At 38.0% G+C, this 20,651-nt stretch overlaps 1 protein-coding gene across 3 annotated transcripts in view; it reads left to right on the top strand.

The window, feature by feature from the left end:
* mgat5 (alpha-1,6-mannosylglycoprotein 6-beta-N-acetylglucosaminyltransferase) overlaps positions 1-20,651 on the top strand; it is a 149,987-nt gene that overhangs the window by 12,962 nt on the left and 116,374 nt on the right. For all 3 annotated transcript variants that reach the window (XM_041782096.1, XM_041782097.1, XM_041782098.1), the window contains one exon: positions 10,863-11,319. In XM_041782096.1, the coding sequence (XP_041638030.1) occupies positions 11,079-11,319 (241 nt within the window). In that variant the 5' untranslated portion in view covers positions 10,863-11,078. The remainder of the gene's footprint in view (positions 1-10,862; positions 11,320-20,651) is intronic.

The raw sequence follows: 20,651 nt of genomic DNA, 5'->3' as shown, positions 1-20,651 counted from the left end.
ACTCCTGCTGTTTTACGGGAAAATTTGACGCTCCAACAGAAACGCCTATAAACACACAGCAGAGCAGATTACTTTTAAAACACCTTAGATCTCAGTGTAGAAAAAAACAGGTTTTATTATCTACATAACTGATAGACATGTTTTGTATCCATTTACATCATTCTTTCTGTCTCATACAGATTAAAGTGTGCTTTATTTTCATGCTAATGTGGCTTTTAGCTTCTATACAGCCAATGCATCAACTTCCTTTGTGGTCTTATCTAACTTCCTGGAAGATTGGTCAGACATTTTTGCCTTACACACACAAAAAAGTGTGTATTTGCGCTGCATTGAGTGTTATAATACTTGGACTAAATCTCTTGAGAATTCTTCTTGAAAATGTGAATATTTATTTGATAAGACCTGAACATCAGTCGCCTTAAAAACTGCCAGAGCCCATCAGCGACTCAATAAAAACACATTAATATTGATCAGAATGCCACTCACATTTTAAATCAATTTCCTGATCTCTGCGCACAGACGCGACTCTGTGGGATCTGGTTACCAGTTGGATTCACACCAGTAAGGTGGTGAAGCTGCAGCAGCAAAGCCTGTTCCTCTGCAGGGCCTAATGAATAATTGAGAGGCGGGGCTTATGTGAAGCAGTCCATTAAGATGCAGAGTCACACTGGTCTCCATGGTAGCAGGGCTATATTATCAGGATCTCATCAACTTGGCTGGGCAACAGGATAGAAGCAGAGCCGTAGTCTGGCAGAGGATATACGATGAATTTTACTCTTCAGGACGAGGTTTTGTTACATCTCTCAAGAATGATTCCTCTATTTCAGCATGTGGGAATGTAAAGATGGGGCTAATAAAGGTGTGAAGCTACAGTTTTCTTTATTACCTAAAACCCAAATGCCAAAAAAGTTGGGAAACTGTGCAAAATGCAAATAGAAACAGAATGCAATGATTTGAAAATCTCATAAAGCCATTTTTTATTCACAGTGGAACATAAACTACATATCAAATGTTGGAGCTGAGTCATTTAACCATCTCATGAAAAACATTTTGAATTTGATGGCAGCAAGACATCTCAAGAAAATTCGGGACGGGCAACAAAAGGCTGGAAAAGTAAGCAGGAGGAGCATTTTACAACTAATTAGGTTAACTGTTCGCATGTCAGCCACATGATCAGGTATAAAAGGAGCATTTTAGAGAGGCAGGGCCTCTCACAAGTAAAGATGGGCACAGGTTCAACAATCTGTGGTGAACTTGTGGAACAAATTGTGGAGCATTTTTAGGAAAATTTTCCTCATTGTTAAATAGACTTGAATATCCCAACATCTACAGCACTGGTTCTTATCTGGTCTAGCCTTCAGACCCACCACCACTTCTGGAATCATGACCCAAATCCCTGAAAGTTTTCAACTACTTTAATGTTGAGGTTTTTATCATATATGGACCAAAGCATGGCAGAAAATGCAGATTTTGGTTGTTTTCTTGATATTTTGAGACATTAACACATTAAAATGAGAAAACGAGTTTTTTCACTCCCAGAAAAGGAGTCCAGTAAGTTTAGACCTAGTGAAAACAATCAGACTATAGGCTACTTTATGAATTTCATCTCTGGGGACAAATAAAGTTTTGAAATTGTAATTTTAATGGAAAAATGCTGCTTAGACCTTCTGTATATCATAGACTTTAACCACAATTAAGTCCAAAGAAACCCTTCACAACCCACCAAAAAACAGGTCCTTGTCCCAATTTTGAGCTCAACCCACCAGGTGAGAAACACAGATCTACTATGCGTAATATCTAGGGATGCATGATATTCAATTTTTGCTGATATCCGATATGCCGATATTTACAGATTCATTTTAGCCGATACCGATATTTAGATATGTTTTAAATGATTAAAAATTCAGTCCTTTGAACACAATTTTAGGTTTGAGGATGAAAATAGAAAAACTTTTTTTTCTTAAAAAACACTTTAAAGTTTAAAGAATAAGAATGAATAAAGAAAAATACCTTACATAGGTCTATTGGCCCAGCCTAAAACTTCACTATTTTATTGGTGTATATAGCCAAATTTTACAGTTGATATATGAAATACACGGCCAAAATATCGGATGTAAATATCGGCAAAAATTTTGATATCTGCTGATACCGATATCTGACCGATAATATTGTGCATCCCTAATAACATCATCAAAGGCTTAAAGGTATCTGGAGCAATCTCTACCTGTGATCTTCGGGTCCCCAGGCAGCACGGCATTTAAAACAGCTCATTTAAAATGAAAAACTGTTCTGTGGTCAACTCAGTTGGCTGTGCCATCCACAGATGCAAGTTAAAACTGTATCATACAAAGAGGAAGCCTTTTGTGAACACAATCCTGAAATGTTGCTGTCTTCTCTTGGTTACAGGTCATTTAAAATGGACTGAGGGAAAATGGAAAACTGTTCTTTGGTCAAATGAATACAAATTTGAAACTTTCTTGGACACAATGGTAACATGGCCCTGTCCCTGCTTTCTTAAAAATGTGTTTCTGCCATCAAATTCAAATCAAGCCTAAATTAGTCATGAAATAGTAAAATGCTTCAGTCTCAACATGTGATTTGTTTTTTAATGTCCTATTGTGAATCCAATATTGTCTTATTGGTTGATATCTTTGAAAGCCATCAGTCCAACACCGGTGTTGGCTAAAGAACAATTAGAAAGTGTTTTTTCCCCTCAGAATAACAAAATAGAACTCTGCTTTAAATTCGAGCTGAGGGAAACATCACTATCAGCAGTTTCTCTTTCAGCTGCTCACTGATTCAGTGGCTGTTGAAGCGATGTGACCTCATGGTTTGTTTGTGACTGATCATTTCCTTTACATCTGTGATTGGAGCTTACTTCTCAGGTTTAGTGATTATTCTGGTAGTTTTCAGTAAATGATGAAATAGTCAAACCACAAAAACAGCGCTGTAATGTCATTAAAGCATTTAACTGTGGCACACTCGGTGTGAAACAGAGGCAAATAAACACTAAATGAAGTCAGTGAAAATAATATTTAGTTGCCGCCCTGTGCTGTGACATCAGCGACTACCACACCCGTTCTTTAAAAAACTATTTCTGCCCGCTGCCATCACCACATCTTTTTAGTTACCTGAGTGCGAGACGTCAAGCTCCATAAAAGCCTGTTTCTGTTCAGGAGAAAAATGGATACTTTTCCTGTGTTGATCCATTATTGATGGCTGAGGCTACATCTTGAGCATATTTCACCCCTTATTGGGTTATGCAACTAGCTCTTAGTGTATGTTATTTCAGCTCCCTCTTTTAGGCCTGGAGTAATGCAGTGGAATTAATCCAGACCTTCCCTTGGCCTGCTTTACCTTTATGGAAGATCCACTAAACTGCACTGTGAAGGAGGTTATTTTTAGCTTCAATCCCATATTCAAAGGAAATGGACAGAGTCTTTACATCGCTCGGCCATCTGGCCTGGTCTTAACAATGCAGCATTTAAAGGAATAAGGGCAGAGGTTATGTGATTAGATTCTGCTGAAAAGATATTAAACCGAGAGATGATTATGTTGAAAATGATGACACGGCATTATTTACTCTAAAACCTTTCGTCTTTACCATGAACCCTTTTGTCCCTACAGATGAATGAATATCCCCATTCATTTTTGACTGCAAGTGTCCACTTTGGCTTCACCTTGTAGCAGGGGCTGGTGCCACTTTTTAACCGCTTTTCCCCCTTGTTAGGTCACAACCGTGCAGTTGAAGAAGGGAGGGAAAGAGTAACTTGTGGGGGGTCTTCTCACTGCACGCTGAGAGCTCAGCTACTGTATTATAGCTAGTATATGTGCACACAAAAACAAGCAACACAGCTGCAGGGAAAATGCATGCTGTTGACTCTGTCGAATGAAATTGAAATCATGCAAGAGGACAGTTCGAACCAGTGATAAGCAACGCATGGCTCTTGAACAAAATGTGGCTCTTTTGTGTCTTAATTTGAAAAATATTTCCCCCAGAAAAACTTACAAAAGGGAAACGTTGACATCAGAAATCATCTATTGCAAGTCACATTAATCAGTTTATTTCCCACACTGATGCAGTAGACATAATTGTAAAACTTTATTGTCAACCTTTTTTTTCTGTGTATTTCCATTGCCCTTATTTGCAAAATTTCGCACCTTTATTCCTTCTTTCCTTTTTTTTTTTTTACAACTTTTGCCTCTTCATCCTAGTTTTTGCAATTTGCATTTCCCCCCTTTTTTGCCATTTCTTTGCACTTTTTGCCCATTTAAACTGCTTTTTGCCATTAAATGCTCCGTTTCTCCTCCATGCTTTGCTTGCTTCGCTTTGTTTTGCCATCTTTGCTGCTTTTTGCCCATTTTTGTCACTTTTCACTCATTTTTTTCCATGTTTTAATCAGTTTTTGACCATTTTTTTCCACTTTTCACTCACTTTTTTTCGATGTTTTGATCACTTTGACCATTTTTGTCATGTTTCACTCATTTTTTGCCACTCTTAATCACTTTTTGACCATTTTTGTCACTTATCACTCATTTTTTTGCCACAATTTAATCACTTTTCGACCATTTTTTGCCAACTGTGACTCATTTTTTTGCCACATTTATCAATTTTTTTCCACCTTTTCTCCCCATTTTTGTCACTTTTCACACAGTTTTTGCAATTTCATGCCTATTTTGCTCATTGGCACCCATTTTTTCCTTATTTTTTGATGCTTTTTGACCATTTTAGCCATCTTTAACTTAATTGTAATGCCACTTTAACCCTTTTTTCACCACTTAGATTGTGGCTCTTGCAAAGGAATTTTTCAACAGTGTGGTTCTTTGGTTGAGCAAGGTTAAGTAACACTGGTATAAATCCTTTCCCCCCAGGAGATTTCAAAAACAGACTGTGGCTTATATCAGTGCAACTTTTAATCCAAATTTTATGTTCGTTTTTCATCCAACCACCCAGTGTGGTGTTAATACCAGGGGGAAATTGCCTGATAGCCTACAACCACCCATTGTAAACAATTAAGTTCTAATTGACTCATCTTAATGATGAACTTGGAGCGAAATAATGATCATCATTCCTTAGACTCTAAGTGTGATTTAAGGACTGATATTTGCTGATTAGATATTAGTATCATTCAGGGCATTTGTCAGAATCTTACTGAGAAATAGATTAAAATGTAGAGCTGAAATAATATCCATTTTTGTGTACATATACAATAGTGCTCAAGTTTTTGTCAGGTGAAACACTGAGGCTGAGTACGCCTGTCTGAGGGCACCATTGGGAAGGAAGGAGGATTGTCACAACCCAGGTTGTGTTCTGGATGTCCTTGCATGTTAGCAGAGAAATAATGTGTTGTAAATATAACAAAGTCCACACCTTTAGGGCAGAGTCGGGGTGGATCCAGGCGGTAGTAGGGTACCATCCAGGCGGGTAGTAGGGTGTCCACAAGCTTCTGGTTGTGCTGTGGGCCTGAAAACCACCAGTGGTCGCCAGGGTGTGTCACCAGGAGTGAAAAGGCCCAGAAAAAAGAGATGCCGTGGAGCTTGACCTTGGCTGCCGAGCGACACATGGGTCAACATTCAGACTCTGACTCCTTGGCACCATTCATGCATAAACGAAGACACCAGACATTTTAAAGATTAAATGCACTCAAAATAACAGTGATACATGCTTTTTGGATGGGTGGATGGCATTGGTTTGCTGTTTGTGGCGGTGTGCCATCATTGAAAACATTTCTCTGTTATGCCTTCATGTCAGGAAGTAGAACATTTCCTCCTACAGATGGCGAAGGATATTAGAATTGTGTTGTCTGCAGCTGTAAAGGTGAAATATCATCTCTTGTGTCCCTCAAAGGGAAGGTCCTTTGTAGCAGATTTGGGTGGACATCAATTTCTCCCAGACTTGAATGGTTTAATTGTTTCTGTCATCAGCTTCCTTGAACCCACAGGCTTTTCTTCCAACAATGAAAAACCCATTCAGCGAGTTGTTACGTTATCATCTCGAGTTGCGAAGGATCATATATTCTGCAACCTCAGCCGGCTGTCAACACAAAGACTTTCACTGGCTTGTTGCTGCTGAGAGCCAGAGGGCTCCCTGCCAGACAAATTAAGATCCTGAATTAGAAACCAGAAGGTAACCGAGAGGAGATGTATACACTGCTGCAGGGTGAACACTTCCATCTACAGATAATAGAACACACTCTGTGATTGGATAGTTTCCCAACTAAGACGCGATGTTACATGATGAGTTCTTGAAATAAGACGGATGGATGCGGGGAATCAGGCCAGACAAGAGAGCCAGCTCCAGCAGAGACTGTGTGTATTTCCAAGCGGTTCAGTCAATTTTCTGTGTAGGTTTTGGCTTGTGCTTCTTATAGCGATGTACCACGGGGCACTCTGAGCAACGCTCCTCTCTGATAAACAGCCCCGGAGCCTCCCATCCTTGTCGGCACCCAACCAGCGAAGGCTGCCAGCCTTTTCCTGCTCCCCTCCAAGCAAGTGAGTCCTAAGCAATGAGAGACATCCGATGTTATCAGCCCCGCAGACTGCACAGTGTCACTGCCAAGGGCTTGTCTCATGAACTCGCAGTGCAAGGCTGAGGTTTTTCCCCCACCAAAAGCCTTCTTTTGCACACATCCAATCACAAATTAGATCAACTGAGTGATGAAAAAGCATCCAGGACTTCACATGTTTCCTCATCTTCTTTAAAACCAAACAGCACTTCTCTCTGCTTTGATTAAATATATAAAAAGAACCAATCATGAGCCTTTATCTTAAAAGTCTGAACAATTATGATGTGTGATAACCTACTGCGAGATTCCAGCTCTGTTGGAAGCTGCTTGCAGCCGTCTCTGACCTATTTATGAAGCTGATGGATGTAAGGTGAAAAGAGCTTTTGTGCAACTGCCTTTTGTGTTTCTCAGAAAGGTGTGGATGATTTTCAGCAGACATTAAGCAATGACATAACCGTCATTCTAGATACAAACCACTGTCACAATACACGCATTGCTTAATGTGAAGTAGGGGGGAAAAACACAAAAAATCCAGTTGACTGAAGTATTTCTGGGTTTTTCACAGACCTCTATCTATAGTTGCTGTGGTGGTCCTGACCTGGTTGCATTCACTTTGAAAGATCTTAAAAAGGACGCAGTTCAAAGGGCTGCAGAATTCCCCCTCCCAACATGTTCTTCATTTACAGTTACAGCTGTAGAATGCAGATGAGAGAACATCTGACAGCTTCTACTTTGGCTGTGACTCTGCTTGATCAGTCTTCTGTTTCCTTGTTGTTGTTACTTAATGAATAAAACCAGAGAGAAAGAGAGACTTTATCTCCTTGAGGTTCTCATGTAAGACGTTTTGATTGATTTAAATGATGCAGTGGTGTTTCATTTTGTGTCACAGGCTCACCCTTAGTAGTTTCGGACATGTGTCCTTACTTCCATGGTGTTGTGAAAAGATATTATCTATTGTGAACGAAAGAGTATGAGGGCTGCTGACTTTCTTTTCTTTGAGATGCAAATTAATCTCAGAGTTCCAACTCAGAATTCTAAGATTCAAGTAGGGATTCTGTTATTTACAGGGTTTTTTCAATTTTATTTTCTCCATTCTTCACAGATTTTGAATAAAAGGAAAAAAACTATTTAAAAAAAAAGTTAACACTCAGGATAATTTGGCTGAATGATCTCCAAATTCAAACTTCTCCTGATTTTGTTTTCACGATAGAATTGTCTTTTTCCACACAATTCTGACAAAAAAATGTTTAATCTCAGAATTCTGACTGTAATCTCTAAATTCTGACTGTAATCTCTAAATTCTGACTGTAATCTCAGGACTTTAACCTCTGAATTGTGACTTTAATCACAAATATCTGTCTTTAATTTAATTCTCAGAATTCTGACTTTGATCCCAGTATTTTACTTTAATCTAAAAATTTTGACTTTCGTCTCAGAATTCTGACTGTAATCTCACTACTTTCTCTTTAATCTCAGAACTCTGACTTTTCTCTCAGAATATATTTTCAACAAAATTCCAACATAAATTTCAGAATTCTAGAATTTCTACTATATTCTCAAAATTCTGAGGAAAAAACTAAGAACTATAAATCAAATTCAGAATTATAAAAATAAAATGTATCTTTTTTGCTACATTAAAGTCTCCAAATTCTCTTTGTTCCCTTCTGAGTTCTGAGTGTTTTTCCTCAGAATGTGATTAAAGTTAGATTGAATTTTTTTTTCAACTTCTAAGAAAAATAAAGCCAGAATTCTGAAAAAAAAAAAATCAGACTATGTCTCATAATTCTAACATTAAATCAGAATTCTGAGGGTTTTTTGTCTCAGAATTCAACAAAGAATTCATAACTCAAAGTTCTTTTTTCACTAGCCCTTATCCTCTTTTGTATTTTTGGGTATTATGATTTCATAACTACTTTTAAACAAAGGCTTACCACAATGATAAGCAACAGAAAATCTGCCACATCTGTATCATTTCACAAATGCTCTTCTCAGACTTTGGAAAACGCAACAATGTGACCTTTAAGCTAAATGGAAACTTAGAAAGTTGACGTAGTGGTGGCAGTCAAGATGAGCCTTGAGTCTTGCTTCAGATGGGTTGTAGTGACCACAGCCTGTATGCAGTAATTGTTAAAGGAAAGTAATGCTCTTAAGCCTGGTTTAATGTTTTACCCTTTAGATTTTTATAAATAAGTCATGGTCAATTTAATCAGGCTTTTTTGACCAAAAAATACAAAAGATTGCCATCTTATATTTTGCCACAGTTATTTTTCCCTCAACCATTACAAGCCTTCCAAGGCTGAGAAGCACCCCCATAGCATGATGCTGCCACCATCGTGCTTTCTTCAAAAGTGGCTTTCCTTGATTTTCTTTGCATCTCTCTCTGACTTATACTTTTCAATAACCTTTTCTCTTGGAGTGTTCTTTTGTCTTCATGGTGTAATGGTAGCCAGGAATACTGATTAACCAGTGACTGGACCTTCCAGACACACTTCCAGAATCACCTGAGACACTCACTCACTCAGGTGCATTGTGAGACTACTAGCACCAACTGGCTCTGTTGACTCAGGCCGGTCTCTGTCACTGAGGTTGACAAATTAGAAACTGTCTGAATGTTTACATTTGAGCGAAATGTCCACCCTCTTACACAAGTCCCACACAGCCTCATCAATCATGACGATCCCACCCTGTAGGTGAGACAAAGCTGCTCTGTGTGGCTGTGTTTAGAGAAGTAAGAAACTTTATAGTTATCTCATGTCTTGGGAAGGATTTTTATCAAGAGTTTTCAGCACCTAAATCACTAAACTCTGCACGTTAGATAGGATGCTATATTATTTTTTATGAATAAATATAAGATTTCTAACAAGATTGGCAAAACCTGATGAGGAGAGTATTCCTGGCATACTAACTAAGCTGAATGCATGCATTCAAGCTCTCCCATCTAGTCTAATGAACACAGTTTGGTGTGTCACCATCCTGCATGCATACCCAAGCAGCCTTCAGACACAGTGATCTCCAGTTTGGATACAGTATGCCTCTGTTCTGAGGGCTCTGCTGCAGTTATAAACTGACCGCTCTACAGGTTGGAGATCTAAAGTACATCTATGTCTAACGCAGTGGTTCTCAAACGGTGTGGCAAGGCACACTAGTGTGCCTTAAGGCAAGTCTAGGTGTGCCGTGGGAATTTGTACAATACATTGTTACTACAGCTATATGGCAAGTACTGTAACCAGGCCTGCCCACAGATCTGGCTGGACCCCTGAAAAACCCCAGAGAACTGGCATTGTGATTTATTGATGATATCAGTGAATGTGTGTTGGATCAGTAGCATTGGTGCTAGCATCCTGGCTAACAGTTACCTCATTAAGAGATGAAAAGCATGGGAAAAAAAAACAGGTGTTGAAATTATTAATTCATGCTACTTTTAACCAAGTTAACCAATTTTCTACCCATTTTTGCCACTTCCTTTAACAAACCATTTTGCTGCTGTTTTTTTTTGTTTTGTTTTGTTCTTTGCACTTTTGACCTATTTTTGCCACTTTTTTGGAACTTTTTGCCACATTTAACCCATTTTTGCTACCTTTTCGCCCAATTTTACTATTGTTTGGCCATTTTTTGCCATTTTTTCCCCATCACTTTTAACATCTTTTTACCTCCTTTTAGTAACTTTACCCCTGTGTTGCCACTTTTCTGCCACTTGGGATGTATTTTGCCACCTTTCTGTACACTTCAACCCATTTATGGCACCTTTTGACCAATTTTTGCCCGCTTTTGCCATTATTTGACTGCTTTTTTGTCCAATTTTGCCCTTTTTTTCATCACTTTAAACCCATTTTTAGCACATTTTTACAACCTTTAACCCTTCTTTTAGGCCACTTAAAACCCATTTTTCCCACTATTTTGACCATTTCAACAAGTTTTTGCCAATTTCCACCCATTTCTGACTTTGTTTTGCCACTTTTTGCCCAATTTGCCATGTTTTCTCATCCCTTTTAATTCAGTTTTGCCACCTTTTGCCCACTTTTGCCATCTCCATGATCCCCCAGTTGGCTGGACCCCACGAAGCTCTCCCCTTTATCTCCCTTTATAGGCCACCTTGACTGTAACATCATTTGAAAAGTTTATTTTGTAGCGATTTAATATGGTGTGCCTTGAGATTCTGGCTTAACCTTAGGTGTGCCTTTGGTGAAAAAAGTCTGAAACCCACTGGTGTAATGCCTCAAGTTCTTCATACTGTAAACTTTATTCAGATGAAGGCAGACTACCTGCTGGAGTGTCATAAAGTCACGCTTTCCACCTTTGTTGTCTTGTTGGGCGTTTAAGTAAAGCTAACCAACTGTGTGTCCTTTTCTCTGCCAGGATGCAGCAGATTTGAGCGACTCCTCTGAGATGTTACTGAGCGATGAAGATGGGTCAGAGAAAGAAACTACGCTGGTGAAGCAAAGCACCCTCAAACACTACCACAGCTCCACCGCCTGAACCAGCCATGCCCCTCCTTCCCTCCTGATCCTCCTTTCGCCCTCCCCTCGGTCAAACCGGAGTCACAGCATCTCTACGACTTCCTCTAAAGTCAGGATGGCTACACCATTTCTGTGGAAGCTGTCATCCCAGAAGCTGGGCTTCTTCCTGGTCAGCTTCGGGTTCATCTGGGGCATGATGCTGCTGCATTTCACCATCCAGCAGCGGGCCAGCCATGAAAACAGCGCCGTGCTGAGGCAGCAGATCCTGGACCTTAGCAAGCGCTACATCAAGGCTCTAGCTGAGGAGAACCAGAGCGTTATGGACGGGCCCTATGTCGGTACTATGACAGCGTACGGTGAGTAAACAACAACTTTAAAATGACGAGAAGCAGGATTTATAAAACAGAGAAACCTGTCTTTGAAGATAGACCCTAAAACAGCAGCATAAGAGCATAATACAGTAATAGCAAATGTCCAGAAGACCCCATCGATAAGTTATTCATGCCATTAATAGACCTGTATGGCTCGATAGGCGGCTTCATTAGAAACCTGAGATTGGAATTGATTGTTCTCTAATACCCAGAGAAACAACAGGATATAGTAAAGCTCCTGGAGCTTAAACCTCCCAGAGAATTAAAGAAATAAGCAGAGGGAACAAGTGCAGACTCATTTTCTTTAGTGAAAGCATGAGCCTGAGATAATAAGCTTCCATTTTAAAAGGTTTCATAAAGAGACTGGATATGCAAAATGACATGAAGTAGAACAACGGATGCAACCCACTAATCAAGTCTGTTTATAGAACTTCATGAATAGACAAGTTGTGTAATCTGGTTCTTCTGCAAACTTCTTTTATTGTTTCTGTCAGTCACTGAGAGAGGGCGTTACCTAGAAAAATCACTTTAAATCACAGATTTTAAACTGCACACACTTCATTATTATGATTATTGTTCCAGTAACTGAAGAGAACTCTTTCTGACATAGTTCCTTTATTTTTTATTTCACACTTTAAACTGATAAAAGATAAAAGATATTGCTTTGCCAGCCTTTTCAAACATTGTGCACATGAGCAACATTAAACTGACAGAACATAAAAACTTGAGTGGTTGTTAAAATACCTTTATGATTCAGCTATACACAGTTTGGTGATAAAAGAGACAGATTTTTAGACAATTTTTGGAGGGGATAAGGATCACTGATAAAAAATGTATATTTTTTAGATCTGACTTTCAACTCAAGGAATTTAGTCAAATCCTACAATTGAAGCGAGAATACTGACTTCAGTCTCAGACTTCTGACTTTTCATTAATTGAGGTCCATATTATGATATTGATCTCAGACTTTTGTCTTTTAAAGATTAAAGTCCAAAATCTGGCATTAAAGTCCAAATTCAGACAATGATCTTAGACTTTTGTCTTTCAAGATTAAAGTCTGAGTTTTGATATCAGAAGTTTTACTTTTCTAGATTAAGTCCAAAGTCTGACTTTAATCTCAAAATTTTTATTTTTCCTGATTTAAGTCCACATTCCAACGTTTATCTCAAACTTTTGAATTTTCTAGATTAAAGTCTTGATTCTGACAGCAAATTCAGAATTCTGAATTTTCCTACTCAAAAGTCCAGATACTGACATTAATCTCAGACTTTTGTCTTTCTAGATTAAAGTCTGAATTGTGACTTTAACCTCAGACTTTAGACTTTTCTAGATAATAGTCCAAATCCTGACTGTAATGTCAGAATTCTGATTTTTTAGATTTAAGACCAATTTCTGAATTAAATTTCAGAATTCTGACTTTTCTAGATTAAAGTCTTGATTCTGACTTTAGAACTTTTACTTCTATAGTCTTACTTTTATCTCAGAATCCTGAGTTTAATCTCAGGATTTTGACTTTGATCTCAGAATTCTGCCTTTAATTTCAGAATTCTGCCTTGTCTGTTTAAATTCTGGCATTTAACCCCAGAATTTGAACCATAATCTTAATCTTCTGAGTTTAAACTCAAAATTCTGATTTTAAACTCAGAATTTCAAAGATTAATCTCAGAATTTGGACTTAAATCTGAGAATTTGGACTTTTTTTAGATTTAAAAAAATCATTCTCAACACCCCCCCCACCCCCCCCCCCCACCCCCCACACACACACACATAATTTAGACATTAACTTCATTCTTTGGTCTTGAATCTCAAGATCCTGAATTCTTCTTGAAGAAATTCTGACTTAAATCTCAAATTTTGACTCCAATCTTAGTTCTGATTTCAATCTAAGAACTCTGACATTTCTAGTTTAAAGTCTGGCTGTAATCTCAGCATTTTGACTTTCCTCCCAGAATCCACAGGTTGAAGTCAAACTCATTGTTTCCCTCAAAAGTGTGACTTCAATCTTAGATTTGTGACTTAAATTTCACAACTGTAAATTTAACCTCAGAATACTGGCATTTGTCAGAATTGGAAGAAAAGCTAGGTTTGATAGAAGGATCTTTCTACTGACCCTCATCCTCTTCTGTAAATTTGCTGATTATGAACATTTTTCTCTCTATATCAAACATTAAACAACGCAAAAAAGAAATCAAATCACCTGATAGCTGTTTTGATGCCAGATTGGTGCATTAACTGGCTGACTCGTATTTGACAGTTTTAGAGGCCGATACTCTTTCAGAATCAGTACCAGTACCCACTCTGACGTTAGTATCAGTTTTGGAACAAGTCCACTTTTCATTTAATTAATCGTCATTATCGATGGTTAGTGATCCAAGACCAGCAGTACATGATCCTGAGTTTCCAGGGAGCAGTGGCCTGTCCACTTACTTCTGTTCCCTTATGTGATGGATTGATTTTCAAGCTGCTGTCAGAGCTGCAGCTCGGTCCCCTGACCTCTGTCTAGTATCACATCAAACTCCATTTCATGTCCTTGATTAGATCGGGAGACAGCAGGATACTTTTAGCTTCCTGTGTTCACTCACTTGAGCGATGATTTGCCCTGATATGATCTGTAATGAGTTTAGGGGGAAAGGGTTTCCTCCTCTGCTCCCCATAAATGACCCATAAAATCTTAATATGCTCGAATTGAATATTATGCTCCCTGAGAGGCCGTATGCAGCAGGGTTGGATCAGTGCCGTATTATTGGTGCTCATAATAAAAAACACAACTGTTTATTCTGTTTGTTAAAGTCTTCTATAATTAAACAGTATTTCTAAATCCAGATCCAAACTGTGACTGACTCTGCAAATCATGCAGTCTTATTAAACATAAACTAGTTACAACCCCAATTTCAAAAAAGTTGGAGCGCTGGGCAAGATGTAAAACAGAATGCAGTGATTTGCTAATATTATATAACATATCAGACGTTGGAACTAAGACAAATTTACCATTTCATGAAAAATATTAGCTCATTTTGAATTTGATGGCAGCAACACATCTCAAAAAAGTAGGGACAGGGCGTCATAAGGCTGTAAAGCACGGGTGTCAAACTCAAGGCCTGGGGGCCAAATCCAGCTCGTCGTACAGTTACACCCAGCCCACCAGATCACATCATGTTTTTATTATAACGCCCACGGGTATGACGTCTGCAGATTTCCTCCAGTTCAAAAAGGTAAACTCAACTCTGATGATTTAAAATTTCTTTGTAAAGTCACAAAAATGGGAATACATAAAAAGTTTAAAAAATTGGATAAAAAGTCTGGAGAACTGGAAAATAAATGTCTGTTTAAATTTCATATTCTTAATTTTGCATCTCACAGTTATGACACAAAGTTATGGTTTGGACTTTTCAATTTATATTTTGACCTTTTCAATTCACCATTCTGACTTTTGATCATATTTTTTACCTCTGCATCCTCAATTTTACATTCTTAAGTAATATTTTGACTTCCTAAACCCTCGATTTTAAATTTTTTCTCACGTTTTGACCTTTTCAGCTCCTTACTTTGACTTTTATCTCATATTTTGACCTTTTGTATCCCCAGTTTTAAACTCTTAAGTAATATTTTGACCTTTAAAACTCATGATTTAAATTTTTTATCCATGTTTTGACCATTAAAAATCATGATTTCGACTTTCTCATATATTTGCCTTTTAAAAACATTATTTGACTTTAATTGCCATGTTTTGACCTTTTGAGCTGATTAGTTTGAATTTTTATCTCTGATTTTGAGCCTTTAAATGTATCATTTACTTCAAGATGAGTTAATATTTTTCATGAAATGTTAAAATGTCTGTTTCAACATTTGATATACATTTAAATGATTGCAGTGTTTTTATTTACATTTTACATAGCGTCCCAACTTTTTTGGAATTGAGTTAGTTCAAAGCTTTAACTCATTGTTTTTGTTCCAGTTTTGCTCCTCCTTCTATACGTTGAGTTGATCCATGTTTTATACAATCGCACAAACCCCCCCCCCCGTCACCATCTTTGTTGTCCCGTAAAGTCAGACGAGGATGTGATCTTTCCCACCCCACCCTTCCTGAAACGGAGCGCTGCAGCCGGCCACCTGACACCGTGCCTCGTCTCACAGTCCAGCAGCTATTGTGGATTTCTTTTGTGGCGCGGCGGCAGACACATATTACACTTGTTCTCTCTGCGTCAGCTGTGGGACCAGTATCAGAAATCAGGGGAATACATCTGCTGTGGGTGTGGTGTAATCTCATATAGCCTTGCTAATCCTATCTGTCCTTTCTTGGGTTGAAGGTCATTGGATGCGTCTTCTGCTTCCCTCATATCGTCCTAACTTCATATCACTGGACTGAAAGGCTGGGCTGAAGCTTGCCTTGCTGGTGACGGTAAACAATCAGGATCACTGATGAATGCCTCGGGCTTATGTTCCCGTTTAATCACATCTCTTTAATCATGAGCGAAATAAAAATCCCAGGCCGTTGTGCGTTAAGATTATTATCTTCTGTGACACTATTATTAACAGCAAAGTTAAGTTTAGCGCTTTTACCGCTCCAGGATTTGTTAAGCAGTTGCATCACCTTGCAGAGAGTTATGGAGACAGGCAGATATGTGTCCCTAGGGGTGCTATTACTCATCCAGTTACCTGGCAGCACTGAAAGAGTACAGAGGGACAAGTGGAAGCATTATTCACAGGGCCATGGATGCTTTTATAATTCATTGTCTAATGAAGGTCTCTGACTCACAGCCTCTCTTTAGCTTTTGTAATGCTGTAGATTTTTTCCCCTTTGGTTTCAATGTCAGATTGGGTCACTTTTCTCTTACTTTGTCTCAAAAATTAAGAAAAAATCAACTGAATTTATACATTCTATGTTTTAAGATATATTTCCACTTACACAGGAAAATGCTAAATGACTATGCCCTTGAAATCAGTCATAGTTTTGTATTAAAAGTCTCAGAAAACCAGTGTAGAAGAAGGAACTTGAAAGCTAAAACCAGCATGTTTGATGGAAATATCATCACCCCTACCTACTTCCTTGTGCTGAATTATCCTAGATATTAAATTCTGTGTTCTCATATCTGCTCATCAGAGTTGTTTGTATGTGTGGAGACTCCTTTTGTCTCCAGTGTGGTGTTTACTCTCTTCACTGCTGGATGATACAGCATTTGTTTCTAGCTAACCAAAACCTCCTTACTAGGGTTGTCATGATGCTATAATTTAGAGTTTCAATATGATAACAGATAAAATCAGACTGCACTGATACCTGTTTGGATACCAGAGCGACAAAAAAAAGTTCTTTTGGAAACCCAAAATTGGTAAATGAAGTTTTTTTTCAACCCTCCTGTATCATTTAGAGTTTTGCCCCCTAATAAGCCATTTCAGGACATAAATGTCCACTATTTAAAAAATCTTTCATTGAAAATATTTTTTAAGATCAGTTTTCCTTTTTTTGATTAATTATTTTCATCATCCTCTGTCATTAATTACTAAATATTAAAGGCATAAAACTACACAAGAGGGTTATTGAAACTGAAAAAAATATATAACCATCATTTTTTTTTAATACAGACAAAGAAAAGCCAAATTCTGAAATCAAAGTTAGAATTTAGAGGAATAAAATTCAGAATTATGAGATAAAATTCAGATTTCTATAATATTAAAACCTAATTTTTGAGATTTAAGTCAGATTGAATTCAGAGTTCTGTAAACAAATGTCAGAATTCTGGGATTAAAGTCAAATATGACAAATTAAAGTCAGAATTCTTGGATTGATATCAGGATTTTGAAAATAAAGTCAGATTTCTAAGATAAGACTCAATTCTGTGATTAGCGTCAAAATTCTGAGATTAAGGTTTTAAATTTATTGTTTAACCCTTATTTAACCAGGAAGTCCCATTGGGATTAAAAATCTCTTTTACAAGAGAGACCTGGCCAAGGTAGCAGCCATACAAAAGTGATATAAAACAGATACAGATACATGATACATAAATGATCAATAAAACAGTAAAAACATTAAAACAATAAAACAGAGTTACAGCTATTCTGAGAAAGTGGACCCTCAAGAAAATTAGTGACATTCCTCCTTTACTGCATTCTTCATGATACTCTGAAAATCTCTAAAGGATATGACTGTTTTTAGTTTTAGAGATTTTTGAAGGATATTCAAAATTATTGTCAGAAATATGGGATTAAAGTCAGATTTCTTCAAATAAAGTCTGATTTTCATGATTAGCCCTTTACCTACTGAGTCTAAAAATGGCGATTTGGACATATTTTGTTATTCTGGCTGTAAAATAGTCAGGAAATGCCCTAAGTCTGAGAGCTTTGGTCCCTTTCTGGTTAATGATTATTGCACATTATATTGAATTGTCAGCAGTTTAAAAGAAGAAAAACACAGAAATGGATTTGTTTTTCATGGCGTTTGTGGGAAGAAATTTTGTTATTGCTCATGAAGTTTTGATTTGACATTTGAAATGTGAACCTATACATGTTTAGAACAATCACCAGTCATTTTATGAGTCTAGGACTCTGGGTGTGCAAAACACAGTGCAAAAGATAACTATATACATAGGCGACAGTTTGTGCAAATAAAGGTGGAAAAATGCATTCTCAACATTCTCAAGTAACATATTGTTATTGCACATGACCGACACGCACAGATGCCACTATCTAACGCTATTTTAGAAAACAAAACACCACTCTCGCTCGCCCTCCTTTTACTCTCTTCCTTCACTCTCCTTTCTCACTTGTCTTCTGCCAAAGCTGCTGTTTTAGCAGTGCTGTTCGACATTACCGTAATATATATACACTACATCATATATTGCTGGAAAGCACAGATTCTCAGCTCTCTGTCAGCGTTGGAATTTTTTAGATTGAGCAAACTATCGAGGAGTTACAGTGTTAAGAATCTGTGTAGCGGTCTCTTGATACTTCTGGTGTTTTGTTATGGTGTTTTGCTATGAATGCCAACGTCATATGGTTTCAAGTACCATAATGAACATATATGTGCACATGCCCACAATTCTCAGCTTTTCAACGCCATTGGAATTTTTCTGATCGGACAAACTTTGACAGAGTTACGGTAATAATTCTTCGGACATATAAAACACAGCGCCGGCTCAGCAGGTAAAGGGTTAAAGTCTGAATCCCAAGATTAAAGTCAGGAATCCTAAGATGTAAGTCAAAATTCTGAGATTAAAATCAGAATTCTGAGATTAAAGTTGGAATTCTGAGATCAAGGTCAGAATCTAAGATTAAAATCTGAGTTCTGGGATTAAAGACACAATTTTTTGATTAAAGTTTGGAATTAAGGTTGAAATTCTGAGATCGAAGTCAGAAAACTGACTTTATTCTTAGAGTTAATTCAGAACTCAGTGGAAAAACGTCAGACTCCTGACTTGAATTATTTTTTGAGACACAGCCTGAGACTAACCTTTTTAAAATTATTTTTAAAAGTCATAATTTAGTGAACAAAGTCTAGCTTTAATATCAGAATCTAAACTTTTTTAATAAAGTCACAATTCTGAGACTTTCAAGTAAGATTTCTGACATAAATCTCAGAATTTTACAAAAACAAAAGTCAGATCTTGATTTTTTTCCAGTGGCCCTTATCCTCTGCTGTTTATAACGCTGTTTCTTAAGCTTATTAAATGTGTTATTGGCATTCCTTGTGATTTTGGTGCACATAGTCTTAACAGAAATAAAGACTAAAAGGTACATTAACTGTCCCATAAATGCAGAAACCTTCTTAAAGAAGCTTTGATAGTTAGCTTGTTAGCAGTTAGCTCAGTAAGAGTAGAAAATCTATTATGTACAATAGAAAGACATTAACAACCATGAATCATCAACAGTCATGGTTTACAGATGCACACAACAGCAGTTTCTCAGAAACAGTAGTCATTTCACTAAGTGGATCAAACTTGTCCGGGCATGTCTCCCTGACTATACCAGGCTGCTGCACTGTGACTATAGAATATAGTGAACCCAGAGAACTAGCATGGACAGAGCAAATACGGCTGTTTCTACAGTCACTGTGCTCCAGTTTAGGTTTGGGGCGATGTTTGGGCGAACCAGATCACTGTCTGAGTTGTGAAGCCTTAAGTCAGCGGTCAGGGGCAGGTTATCAAGTTATGCTCAGCCTCTGTAACGCTATCACTCCAAAGCTGGTCTGGTATCTGCTCCTCACAGCGCAGCTCATCCAAATCAGACAAACGCTCTGGCGCTCGCCTTCACACGAATCAGGCCCGGCGCTCTCTGCCAGACCTTGTTGTGCCCTCGCCAGTGTTTCTGACGTGATAAAAACTGGCGTGTCAAATGCATTACAGTTAGGGAAATGTGGCGCCTGTGTGTGATAGACAAGCTGCAATTATCATCACCCGAGGAAAGCGGGCATGATGCACTTTGGATCGCCTCTATACACACATAACCCATTGATAAAAAAATACGAGCGCCATGCTGTAAATGCCTTTGACGGCTGTGTCTCTTTTGAAAGTATCCTCTCTGTATATGTCATGGCTGTAGCTGCAGGTCACAGCATCAGGAATACCAAAAATGCCATGCCTTAGCATTTGAAATGTAGGCCTCATGCTCTCATCAATGGCCTTTTCAACTGTTAGCTGATAAATAAGACGCCTGCAGAAATGCAGAGACCTAAATTAAACAGGAGGGTCACTTGTGAAGACTCAGCTACTTCTTTTCAGCGTTGAAATGAGCCTCAAGCTGCTTGCCTGATATCTACAGCTCGCTGTAACGGGAGATGAACAGCCTCTGGTCGTACATTTGTAAACACGCCTCCACTGACTGCAGGCGGCGGTGTAAATTACCTGCATGTGTTGATGGTAATGATAGGCAGGGTGATAATTGAAAGCATTGGAAGCTTTTTATTAGCCACGTGGAATATTGTTGCTCTGTTAATCAGTTACAGATAGAGTGTAAGCTCCAAAATATGTTTATAAAATATGTTTTATGGTTTTACATTCAGTATCAAACTCTCTTATGGAGGCTACAGTCCAGGAATCAATGTTTCATGTGTTTTTGACAGCATTATCGATTTTCATTTCTCTGATTTTTCATGTAGAATTTAGGTCAAATGTGTTGTCCTCGTTTGATGCAGCCAATTCCCTGAACCCTGGCTTAACTACTGTAAACTATGATTTATTTTTACCTCCCTATCCTTTAACATTAATGTACCATCCTTACAGCAACAAGATAATTGAGTTCATTTTAGGTCTTACCCTCCCTTCCCAGCATTCCTAAGCAAAGCCCCTGTTTTGGTGGTGCTAAATAAGTCAGTAAAATACTCCGTG

The sequence above is a fragment of the Cheilinus undulatus genome, linkage group 24 (genome assembly GCF_018320785.1).
Source record: "Cheilinus undulatus linkage group 24, ASM1832078v1, whole genome shotgun sequence".
Taxonomy (NCBI): domain Eukaryota; kingdom Metazoa; phylum Chordata; class Actinopteri; order Labriformes; family Labridae; genus Cheilinus; species Cheilinus undulatus.
Note: the sequence above shows the minus strand (reverse complement) of the source record. Positions and strands in the feature narration are given on the sequence as shown.